Consider the following 13,168-nt stretch of genomic DNA (forward strand, 5'->3'; position numbering starts at 1 on the left):
AATCCTGTTGAAGAATTGAGGCAGGATAGTCACTGGGCACGAGGCACTGGTAAACTGAGCGGCGATCGCCGTGCCACCATGTACTAGTCGGCCCGTATGCATATCAACACCCTCATATCCTGAGGCAACCCTCATATCCCAATACAAATTTTCCGAGCAAATCCTGCTCGTAACCCAAAAAACTCGTAAGCAGAGGTACCACTGTATCAGTTTATAATCCTGATTCTAGACCTGCAATGCCATTATGTCAACTTCTCGAGGGTTTTTAAGTATTAAGTCTCTTACCTTCTGGTGTTATTTCACCAGCACAGCCACTCCTTCTCCCCTTCCTAGTTGTCCTATCATGTCTCCAAACTGAGTAGCCCCTTGGGAATACAACTTCATTTAAAATATTTCCTTCAAGTTTTGTTTCTAATAATGAGACAATATCTGGGACCTTAAGCTGAATTATATCTTGGAACTCCAATGTTTTTGATCTAACTACATCTATGTTGGTATATAAAATTTTCGGGAACATTGTTCCCTTTCCCTTTGTTCTTTACTCCCCCTTGCACTAATGATTGTGTTGCCTTGTTTTATGTACCATTTCACTAACTTTCCAGTCCCTGACACTTTGTAGAAAAAAAGAATGTCTTCTTCATTTCTATTCCCATTTAGACGTTTTGCTTCAATGAGGTTCATTTTCAGCTTTTCTGTCTTCCTTTGAGAGGTTTTGTCCTATTGGTCAAAGTTTGCCAACCTCATCACTCTGCAATTTCGTGGCATTTCTAAGCACTTCCATCATGTTTTTCACCCCATTAAATGTCACCCTTAAGGGGCAGTTCTTGTCTTTCTCATATTTTCCTATTCTTCTAAAATCACTGACATTTTCCTTTGAGTTTAGGCCATCTCCTAAACCTACTATTTTCTCTGTGATTTTCATGTCTTCTGCTGCCCACCCTAGATGAAATTTCCTTTTCCAAACAACCAAAAATTATTATGGACTTACTTCTATCTGCAGTGTTTTGTACAAGTTTACTGTTGGTAACCAGTTCTTTCCTAATTGCTTGCCTAACTTCTGCTTCTTGTTGGTCATTTCTGGTTTTGACTTTCAAACACACTTCCTTGATTGACTCTTTCTGTTTTACAACTTGTGCATATGTCTCTTTTAATTTCTTCTTTATACTTTTCTAGTTCTTTATTAACCTCCTCTATGCGAGTTGTCAATGAAGTTTCTCGTTGCATCTCCTTGCCTAACTCCATGTTAGCCTTCAGGCTCTCTTCGAGTTGTTCACCATATGAGTCTATTTTCTTGTTTATTTCTTCAAATTCCCTACTCTTTACTTTCCATGCCTCATTATCCTTTACTAGTTCCTTGATGTGTTCCTCCTGCATCCTTACCTTATCAGTAAAGCTGGAAATTTCCTTACATTGCTGGAAAATACTTACTTTTAAATTACAAAACTCTATCTTGAGTTCATCATTTTCTTGTTCTAATTTAATTATCTTTTCTTTATACTTCTTTAGCATGTACTCAATAATCACTAACCTGCCAAGACAAACACCTTTCATTAGATCTTGTGCTGAGAATCCTTCAAAACATTCATTTGTTAGTGTGCTGTCCTTCTCTGTGGTGGCGGCCATCTTTGTTGTTAACATTCTGCTGTATTGAAAGCTCAACTTTTCTAGTCAAGATTTTTCATTCACAGACACTTATTTCTTATCTCTTAGTGTCTTTCCAAATTCCCTACACCTTCATGTATTCTGGGACACCACTTGCAACCCTCACCCTGCTCCCAACACTTAGACAATTAGAATTATCCTGGAGCCTGCAGCAGTATGACTCCTCAGAGTGAGTGTGAGAGTGAGTGTGAGAAGTGTCAGGCTGCAGATGCTCTTCGTAGCAGAGTTTTCCTAAGGGCTGCTCTCAGTGTCAGTTCTTTATGATGAATGTCTCTATTGCCTAGGAGTCCTGCTTACACAGCCCCACAGGTCTTTATTGCAGACATGATGACCAAACTAAACATCAGAAGGTGGAGAAATGGCAACATTTTAGTCCATCCTGGACTATTATCAAGTTATTTGATGTGTGTTCTGATATGTGGTTTGGTTATTATATCTTCACCCACATTATTGTGACTCATCACTGATCAGCCCATCAAGCCCACACTTACTTCTTGCAAGTTTGATGGATGGATGTTGGTTTTGCTACATGCAATGGTCATTCATACTATCTCTGCTAGGCTACTTGTTAAGTGGGTATTACCCCTGCCCTCAAGCCTGCAACATCCTGGTTCACTGGGTCTCTATTTTAGGTAGAGCCTCTGTCTACCGATTTTCTTCAGTTTATTTTTGCAGTAATGAGGCAGCTTCAGGCTCAGTTGTCCGCTTTGTGTTTTGCAGCTTAGTGCTCGACTGACTGCCTTTTTTTTTTTTTTAAGGGCAGCCACTCGTGCACCAGTGGCTTCCCCTAAAATGGGCTGCAGTTGGCGAATTTTAGTTTATAGAAATTTGGAGTTAGTGTGCTAGGAATTCTACTAGTTCTATTTTTGCCTCTACCTCTCCTTCCACTATCCGTTTGACTTGTTCGATGGATCTCTTGTATTCAAATCCCCATGCTCTGAAGTCTAGAACATCTAAAGGTTTTGGCTCGGACATCTTTTCTTGCAGCAGCAGTATGAGGTTTCCTGTCACTCTTTTGATGTGTCTTCATTGTGTTTCAGTTGTGCCTTCCTTTGTGTCTTGGTTATTTGTCGATTGGCATCTTATGCCAAAATCTGGTCACCTCTTCTCATTCTGCCTTGGCACCATTCCACGAGTTGTCTCATGTTATTTTACCTCCAGTCTGCTCATTTGCTTACCAAGAAAAATATCTTTGGTTTGGGTGTTAGTTTTTCTGGTCATCCAATAACTGAATCGTGGACTGATGGGTAACCCCATCAGTCCTCGATTCCTTTTTCAAGGCTTTGAAAAGCTTCATGCTCTTCCCCAGAAGCTGAGGTGTTTTATTCCTTTGGCCCTGGGGAAGCAGCTTCCTTTTCTGAAGCCTTCTCTTCTGGTAAAGAATGAGGCAATTAGCTTCCAGAGGATTCCTTTGGTTATTGATTTTTGGTTTCTTTAGTCAAGGGTGCATCATTTGTTGTGTTCCGGTTACGGCTATTCATCACTATCTGCACACAGCCCGGCTATCTTGAGGAACTTGTTGGTAGTTGATGTGGCCTCTTTTGTCTGCTATTTCAAGGTTCATCTCAGATTATCTGCAGTGTCTTAAAATCTGGCCACCCAGTGGTCTACCCTTGGGCCCAAGATTTTCATTAGTTTATGGCTTTGCCTATTGCATATGTTAATATATTTTGGGCCAGTATCTGGCCTCAGGAGTTTGGGAGGTCTTTCAGGCCCTTCTTCCAGGAAGGTGGCTCATTTCCTATTCAGTGTCCCTGATCCTCTTCAAGTTTGTTACTCCAGTTAGGATTTCCTGTCCTGATCTCTTTCTTTTAGGTGATTGTTCTTTGTATTCCTCCTTCCCTGATGAGTCCCACTTTTCTCTGTGGTTAGTTACCTTAACGGGAGCCACTGTTCAGCCCTTCCAGAAAATCAGCAGTGAATTTCAGTGTATTGAAATGCTTCTTTCTCAGGAAGAGGGTAGGGACTTGGTGGTTTCCTGGATCCTCCTCTGCCCAGGTGTGTCAAGTGGTTTCTTAGGAACTGGATTAATGATTATTAACATGGAGAGGCAGCAGTTCTTGTGGTGCTGCCACTTGGTGGCCAGCTGTAACTAGGGATAGGGTATGACCTAATCACTATGTGGATCATTTGCCGAGTCATTTCTTGCATTGCCTGTTTACTTTCTGCGAACTTTGCAGTTATCTGTTTTGCTTCACTTTCTTTCTGGAGATTTGTTTCTTTGGCAAGGGTAATCATGAATCCTCTACTCCCTGTGACTCTGAGTGGGGGGGGGTCCAGGTTTTGCTCTCTGTTAAGCTTTTAAGGACTAGCAAGAGCTGATGTGAATTATAGGTGTGGAGCTATCTCAGTGTGACTTGCCACAGGGAGCCACAAAGGCCCTCCAAAATGGGTGCATTTTGTTACATTCAACGCTGGTTATTTTTAACTCATAGTACAATATTTTTGTATAGCTCAACCCACACATATGGAATGAAGTGAAACGAATGACATCATGTTAGTCAGTTACGCTCTGATAGGGGTCCAGGATGGACGAAGTCATCATTTTCATTTCATTTCATGTGTGTAGGTTGGGTTATTTGTTTCAGTCATGTTATTGTGACATTTTTTGCAATATTTTTGTATACTATTTTTTTATCTGGAAGTGGTACAAGGATGCAGTAGCTTTTCAATGTTTATTATGACATTATATATTTAATTTTAAACAAATACATTTTGATGTAGATGTAATTGATACATGATGTGTACACCAAACAATAAATAAGACTAAAAGTTTATTCCGTAATGACATGTGGAAGAGAACTTCTCAGCACTTGGTAGATCACAGATTTAGTAAGGAATTAATTTAGTCCACAAGGAAATAAGGTAACGTAAGATCATGAGAAAATTTAATTTCCGGAATGTAAAAGGCAGACTTTAAAGAATAATGAAGTTAAACAAGCAATATTAAGATCTATTCGTCAACTACTAGTTTGCCCGTGGATCATATCCATTAGCAAACATCTTGGTCTTCTTGTTCCTTCACATTTTTGTTGAGTCTAACCTTGTCTTTCTTTGACCACACCTGAGATATACATTCGTGAATAAATTTGAGTTTAAATTGAAAAGATGAAGTTACTATTTTATCCTCCTGCATGTACCATCTTCCAACAGTACAAGTTGAATTAAATTTTGTTATGCTTTTCAACCTTCTTCTGTGGTTATTTATTAAATGAATAGAATGAAATGTTGTACAAGCAAGAATCTGAGATTTGACCCCTATGCACTATTCCCCGCATTTTCAAAAGGAGCGACTGTTGACAGATTGCGCATGTGTTTTACACTTATAACCTACTCATACTTCTAACTTTGCATCTGTAAACAATGGCTCTTGATTATACTTTTAACACTAGTGCATAAAGGTAATCAAATCAAATATACTAAATGTATTATTTTCTAAATTTTTAACCAGCATAAACATCATTAGAAGTAAAGATATCTACTTGCTCAAACTTATTGTGCAATTTCACGTGCATACCCAACATGGATGTAACTATGGGAAGCCCAGATGCTGTGCAATAAATGTTTCTAAATTACACTTCCTATATTTTTACCATTTTTAACACAAAGCAGAATGATATAAGAGCATTAACTCAAGAAATATGTAAGCATTTTGAAGACTTGTATTATCCATTACAATATTTAAACAGTATATTCTAAACCACACTGTATTTGGGCGGCCCGGAGTCAAACCCTGAAACTGCACCAGGAAGAGCAATGCATTACTGACTTCTTTATGACACTGTCTACGTTCATACTAGTCTCATGCTTGGCACTTAGGGGGAGACAGCGTACAACGCCACCAAGCAATTCAGGCTAGCATTTCATGCTGGCACGTAACACTATATTGTAGTTTTGTAAATAACTTCATCTTTCTATATTAAACTTTGACCTATTTCAAATCTATAGGTACATTTCGTAACACAGCAAGTATACCTAATTAATACATCCTGCCTTCGAGAAAAATATACATAATTACCCATCTTTTCCTTAATGCCTTGCTCAAATATTATTACCTTCAATGTTCAAGCATTACTTTAAAATTGCCACACATGATCAGATCTCAGAAAAGAACCAAGAGTGTGTATGAAATAAGAAGCTACAATCACTACAATACTGATATGTCCAAATTGCACATACCTATCTACAGATGCCATACAAGAAAAGAAACCGTGGGGAAAACAACAATATTAAAGAACACTTAATGGATCAAAATTTAAATATTTAAATCCTTAAAAAAACTTTTTGTTTTTTATATATATTTATATAGCATGTGATTTAAGCACGGAGGGGTAGTAAGCTCATGAGAGGGGTGGGGGTGGGGGGGGGGGGTGATTCTGGGAAAGATGGGGGGGGGGGGGGCTTTTACAGTGTGCAGGTTATGGGTATTAAATACTAAAGATTAAAGGGGTCTCAAAAAACCTACACATGAATCACACAGACACATTAAATAATATCTTATATTTGACTGGAATGACTTAGGTTGGGAACCAGGTCAACTATCTGTTCACTGTCCGTCAGCTGTTCGCAGTGGAAGACCAGCAGCAGCAGAGCAGTTTCTCATTTATTTCATTTTCCAAACCCCAAAAAAACTTTGCTGTATATTTAAACAAAGCATTGTTACTGCTCACTATAATCAGCCTAACTTGGCAGTTGTTTCTTGTCTAGTGTAGAGGCTTGACAAACTTGAGATGGAGTTTCTAAACTGATTGACTAGAGATGAAATTCATACTGTCATCCCTCAATGTTAATTCTTACAAAACACAACAATAAAAATCCAAGCTGTATCAAACATGATAACTTTCTTTATGCAAGAAGAGATCATCCACTCTGAAGATTGCCAAGCTCAGCCAGAGGATGATGGGGGATATTCTCCATGCTCCCTGGCCGAGGTACAGCCTCAATCATACGGTTGTCTCCAAGTCCTCATGAACCATGGTCTGAAACTGCTCCTGGCCTGCAAAAAATATTTGTCTAGTTACATCACCACTTAATAAACAAATGCATATCAAAACTAACCTTTAATAATAGTTAAAGCTTGTATATTTAAAGCAGGCACAAAAGCAACACATTAGTATACAACTGCAATTAATGCATTTGGCATGAATGAACAAAGTAACAAATGCAAATCATGACATAAGCACTAAAGCCCACTTCTAGTTTTAAAGCCTTTTGCCAGACATTATAAATTTTGACTTAAAGTGAAAGAATCTAAAGAAAAATATTCATGCATATAAGAAATATCACAGGACTTAATGTAATGCTATTATCTTTACATGAACACATGCAATTAAGGGAAAGGAAGTGAAAGCAAACAGTGTTATTATAAAGTTTGAGTATAATTAAGATATCTTTTAACACTTGTTATTAATTAAAATATGAACTTAAGGATCTACTTTAATATCTAATTTCTTTAGTGTATTCATGTGGAAAAGTTGTAAAAACACTAAAATCTATAAAGTATGGATAAGGTAGATCTACAATGCTTAAAGGAAAAAAGGGCAACTTTAGCGTTGTTCATACGTACAGAACAGAGCCAGAGCAGAATCCTTGGCATAGAGCGTGCAAGAAACAGCGAGGTGATGTGTAATCCACTCTGTTGGCACACTATCTACACAATACTGTCTATGTTTTGGACAGGTCTTCCTCCCATGAGCAAATTGACTCTTAATAATAACACAATCACTGAAGAACAACTGCTGCTCAATCTCAAGTTATCCCTATCCAAAACATTGTCTTGCATAAAAAAATTCTGTACCGTGATCAGACATAAGTTGACCAATCAATACACCTTCACTGAGAATAATAATGAGTAATGAGGCAAAGCAACAGTCAGCTCAGCCCAATATAATTCTCACGTAAAGGCCCTCATCGCCTGTCACGGCACATTTTCCATCAGTATGTAGCCTTTCAACCTTGGCAGGCTACTCGATAGAAATGAAATATTCATCAATGGCAAATACAAGAAACATTTCTCTAATGCCACCAAAACTATTAATTACAAAAAGGTTAATATATACTTTTTATACAAACAACTTTTTAATCAATGGGTGGGAGTGCATGAGTTCACTTTGTTATGGCTACAAGATTTACAGCTACTCCATTAATTATCTTATGTGTAACTAAATTGGCAAAGCAATGGTGCAAAATGTGATTCATTGACAATATGCCTAAACTGCATTGCTACATTCTTACGTAAACAATAACCAGGAACCTGCAATATAACAGGTGCCACCCACCGTTACCTAGGGAAGTATTTTTTTTTATACTTTGTTCGCAGTTTAGTCAACGTAATTGAGATTACTACTGTTGGGTTGAGAGAATTTCTCTTGGCCTGAAAAAGCAATAAAACAATGGAATCCACAAAATAATAAAAAATAAAAATAAAAAATAAAATTGTATTTATGTATATACAGTATGCATGTGTTCTGTTTTGAGTTTTATAAATATAAATTATTTTATATATATATATATATATATATATATATATATATATATATATATATATATATATATATATATATATATATATATATATATATATATATATATATATATATATGTGAGTTTTCAGTTATATATATATATATATATATATATATATATATATATATATATATATATATATATATATATATATATATATATATATAACTAATGTGTATAATTACCTAAGTGTAATTATCTAAGTGTAGTTACAGGACGAGAGCTTCGCTCGTGGTGTCCCGTCTTCCCAACACTCTTTGTCATATAACACTTTGAAATTACTGAAATTACTGACGGTTTTGACCACCACCTTCTCACCTAACTTGTTCCAACTGTCTACCAATATATAATTTATATTACTGAATGTTAAAGGTTGAATAAATAAATTGTTTGTCCCAACAATTTCTGTCTCGCCTGGGATTCGAGCCTGGAATTCTCGATTGTGTGTCGAGAATGACCCAGACTGTACTATCGTGACCCCATCTATCCAAACTGTACTATCTGTGTATTCACATAGTTGTACTCACCTAGTTGTGCTTGCAGGGGTTGAACTCTGACTCTTTGGTACCATCTCTCAACTGTCAATCAACTGGTGTACAGATTCCTGAGCCTACTGGGCTCTGTCATATTTACATTTGAAACTGTGTATGGAGTCTGCCTCCACCACATCACAGGTGTGTAATTACCTAAGTAATTACCTAAGTGTAGTTACAGGATGAGAGCTATACTCGTGGTGTCCCATCTACCCAGCACTCTTTGTCATATAACGCTTTGAAGCTACTGATGGTTTTGGCCTCCACCACCTTCTCACTTAACTTGTTCCAACCGTCAACCACTCTGTTTGCGAAAGTGATTTTTCTTATATTTCGTCTGCATCTTTGTTTAGTTAGTTTAAATCTATGACCTCTTTTTCTTGAAGTTCCAGGTCTCAGGAAGTCTTCCCTATCAGTTTTATCAATTCCTGTTACTATTTTGTACGTAGTGATCATATCACCTCTTTTTCTTCTGTCTTCTAGTTTTGGCATATTTAATGCCTCTAACCTCTCCTCGTAGCTCTTGCCCTTCAGTTCTGGGAGCCACTTAGTAGCATGTCTTTGCACCTTTTCAAGTTTGTTGATGTGCTTCTTAAGATATGGGCACCACACAACCGCGGTATATTCTAGCTTTGGTCTAACAAAAGTTGTGAACAATTTCTTTAGTATTTCGCCATCGATGTATTTAAAAGCAATTCTGAAGTTAGAAAGCATGGCACAGGCTCCTCACACAACATTCTTTATGTGGTCCTCAGGTGATAGTTTTCTATCTAGAACCACCCTTAGATCTCCTTCTTTATCAAATTCTTTAGAGATTTCTCACATAATTTATAGGTTATGTGAGGTCTATGTTCTCCTATTCCACATTCCATAACATAGCATTTATTCACATTAAATTCCATTTGCCAAGTGGTGCTCCATATACATATTTTGTCCAGCTCTTCTTGAAGGGCATGACAATCATCTAAGTTTCTTATCCTTCCTATTATCTTAGCAGCATCAGCAAACATGTTCATATAATTCTGTGTGTGTGTGTGTGTGTGTGTGTGTGTGTGTGTGTGTGTATATATATATATATATATATTATATATATATATATATATATATAGACATATATATAGATACATATACATGTTGTACCTAATTGCTAGAATGCACTACTTGGCCTACTATGCAAGGCCTAGTTTGCCTAATAAGCCAAGTTTTTCCTAAAGTTATATATTTTTCAATTTTTTTGTCTTAAATGAAAAAGCTTTCCAATACTGTATATTATATATGATTATTTTTTTATTTTTTAATTTGAGATTAAAAGTAACATAGAAATATGACCAAACCTGACCAACCCGACCTAACCTATCGTCGTCAGAAGACGACGCCACATTTTGCCCTCCACAGCCTTACTCCTCCCTCCAAGGAGCACAGCGCTAAATATCACCACAATCCTGCTATTATCAGAATCCTGGTCAGTTTTATCACAGTCAATGGGCTTCAGTAATACTATCACTGCTAAATAATAGCAGTATCATATATTTTGGCATTTGTAGGCGATGCTGTGGTCACAAGCTGAACAGCGGTGCTGTGAGCTCGTACTGCGTGCACCAGCCTTGGTGGCTTGCTCAATACTGATGCTCTAACACCCAAGAATACTGGCCTGGATTTTTTTTCTTGGCGGCATCTGGCAACTATCGGTCGTGGCTGTACTATAGCTGCCCCTATCCCAGGCGGGGTGTTTAAATTATAGCGCTAGACACGAAATCATATATATATATGATGTGCGCGGTTTCGGTTTTGTCACTGATATCATATATATATGATTTGCACGGTTTAAGGGTTAATAAAATATAATAATATTAAATCTAATACTGTAAACCCATTGGATATTTTTTTGTTTCAATAACAAAAATCCCTCTGCCAATTAGGCAAATTGGGTCTTGCATACTAGGCCAAGTAGTGCATTCTGGCTATTAGGATATATATATATATATATATATGAATATATATATGAATATGAGAGACACATACATACTGAAGTAGGCAACATAAAATTCCACTTTCCTGTCAAATTAACATAGTATAAGTATGGATTAAATTTTGTCATCATTAAATTAAAATCTCAATCACAAGTCAAAGTGAGAAGTATTCTTCCCTTCTGTCATCACTTCCTATTATATAACACCAAAAAATCTAATTTAATAATTACACATCTAACAAAATGGGTCAAATTCAAGAAACTCTGAGAGCCCCGTCTCATGAAGGCTATAACCCTGTTACTTTTAAGAACATTATTTAATTCATATTCTTATGTTAGTTGCATTTATCAGAAGGCTAAGTTGGCATTCCAATAGTACTCAGGCAGGGTTAGAAAACAAGCATGCACATCTGTTTTCATGGGATATCAAATTAATCACTGGTCAAGGGTTACCCTAATCACAAAACTTAATATTCCATTCACTCCAATTTTTCTACTCTGATAAATGATCTCTATCAAGTAACATAAGATTTTGGGGGCACTTATGGAAGACAACACTTAACAGTTTGCCTAAAAGCAGTATTTATAAACTAAGAAAGGCCTCTTGTCCTTAACAAAAATGGTCCTAGCTCGTGTGGTTCAACGGACTCCCTCCACGAGGACGGTGCACACAACAGACTGCATCAGTAATCAGGAGAAACTTAAATGAACTTACAACACACTTCCTACCAAAATTTGTGTTTATTTGCCCCTTTGTACAGCACCGCAGAATGCAATAACTACTGTGCACAGCATATACTTTGAATAGTAAGGTAGTAAGGATAGGTAGTAAGGTATGGTGTGAGTTTAATCAGCTTCCTGAATACCATTCATGTGCAACATGAGCCTTATGTACGTCTTATATAGGCTTGAAAGCCTTTGTAAAAAATCTGAAAGGTTAGTGAGGGCTAAAAGAACTACCTCACCCAGTGCAATAAAATAAAGTGTGTGTACTATATTAATCTCTCTACTCTTAGTCTTTTAGCGAGTGCATGGTGACGTGCACCCCTGAGAGAGTGGGAATAAGATGTGTGGTAGGGAAGAGATGACTGATCTTCTCCCTCTGGCATGGATGCACCAAGACCCAGCAGCTGGCACTTACTCTCCAGATAGGCAGCCAGCTCCTGGTCATCTGCACGCTGGGCAAGAGCCCTCGGCGTATTGCCCTGCAGATCCCTGATGGTTAGGGATGCACCCGCTGCCACCAGCATGCAACATACTGTCCGCCGTCGGTTATGTGCAGCCTGGTGAAGTGCTGTCTGGCCTCTGCAAGTTTGTAATGATACAAATATTTTATTAGAAAATAAATATTACATATGGTCAGATTACAGTGTTTACATAGTAAGTATGTACAAAATTTATATATTTTGTAAAGCCACTAATTACTTGTAGTGTTTCAGGGAACCTTACAATTAAAGTGTGTTTAGCTATTTAATTGCAGAGTAATATACTGTACTCGATACTAAGTTGACACTTTCGCTTTCCGATTGTTGTTCTTAAACATTCATACGTTCGTCACTGTCTTGCATGATCTATTATACAAAAACACTTTTATTTTGCATCTTTTCTCTAGAAAATTCATTTGCAAACATTTTAACTCTAAATTTACAGTTATAACCCAATAAATAAACATTTTAAACACCACTAAGCTGGACCCATTGAGCACGTTTTATTTATGGTCAGGAACACACAGAGGAGCAAAATCTATTATGAATACACTTGTTTTTGCATCTATTCTCTAGAGAATTAATTTGCAAATGTTTTGACAAATTTATAGTTATAATCCTGAAAACATTTTTTTGCATTGCTAAGCAGCCCATGAAGCCCAAAATGTTTATGTCCAGGAACTTACAAAGAGACTGGATCACCAGTGTTAATATACATTATATAACTGTAACCAATTATTACAAACTTATAGTAATGATATATGTACAGTGATACTGGTATTATTTACATAGAGGTCCCAGACTTACAAGCATCCAACTTATAAACACCTGATCTTGTGAACGGCCTCCCAAGTCCCCATTTTGCTTAAAAAAATCCCCCTCCCCCTCATCTCCCCCATAAGTAGTAGTACTCCCAAAAATTCTGTGCGTGTTAGTGGCTTTGCAAGAATGTAAAAATACCAATATTATGTACTCTCACAAACCCATTGTACCTTCTTCTAAATAAAGAGATAAAATAAATAAATAAATTATGCTGACAGCCTTAATCAAAGTGTCCGCAGAGAAGAGTCGGTCAGTTTTCTCCTGCTGTGATTACTGTTCAGGATAATGAGTTACAAGTAGCAGTATCTGTTTGTTAGATAGTGACCACAGATACTTGGCTTTAGGCCAGGTTGAGAGAGTAGATCAAGGCTTGACATTTTCTACAGATTATATACAGATTAGAAAAATATATCTGATCTAAGTACAGTAGTTACAATATCCAAAAATATCAG

At 37.0% G+C, this 13,168-nt stretch overlaps 1 protein-coding gene across 15 annotated transcripts in view; it reads right to left on the reverse strand.

Annotated features, from left to right (window-relative positions):
• Positions 1-4,423: 4,423 nt before the first annotated feature.
• rdgA (retinal degeneration A) overlaps positions 4,424-13,168 on the reverse strand; it is a 699,236-nt gene continuing 690,491 nt past the window's right edge. For 10 of the 15 annotated variants that reach the window (XM_069331304.1, XM_069331300.1, XM_069331293.1 and 7 more), the window contains 2 exons: positions 11,831-11,994; positions 4,424-6,658 (listed from right to left, as the gene is read on the reverse strand). In XM_069331304.1, the coding sequence (XP_069187405.1) occupies positions 6,606-6,658; positions 11,831-11,994 (217 nt within the window). In that variant the 3' untranslated portion in view covers positions 4,424-6,605. Of the gene's footprint in view, positions 6,659-7,940; positions 8,036-11,830; positions 11,995-13,168 lie in introns of all 15 variants that reach the window. The other 5 variants (XM_069331301.1, XM_069331297.1, XM_069331294.1 and 2 more) reach the window with 2 other exon arrangements.

The sequence above is a fragment of the Procambarus clarkii genome, chromosome 25, assembly GCF_040958095.1.
Source record: "Procambarus clarkii isolate CNS0578487 chromosome 25, FALCON_Pclarkii_2.0, whole genome shotgun sequence".
Lineage (NCBI taxonomy): Eukaryota > Metazoa > Arthropoda > Malacostraca > Decapoda > Cambaridae > Procambarus > Procambarus clarkii.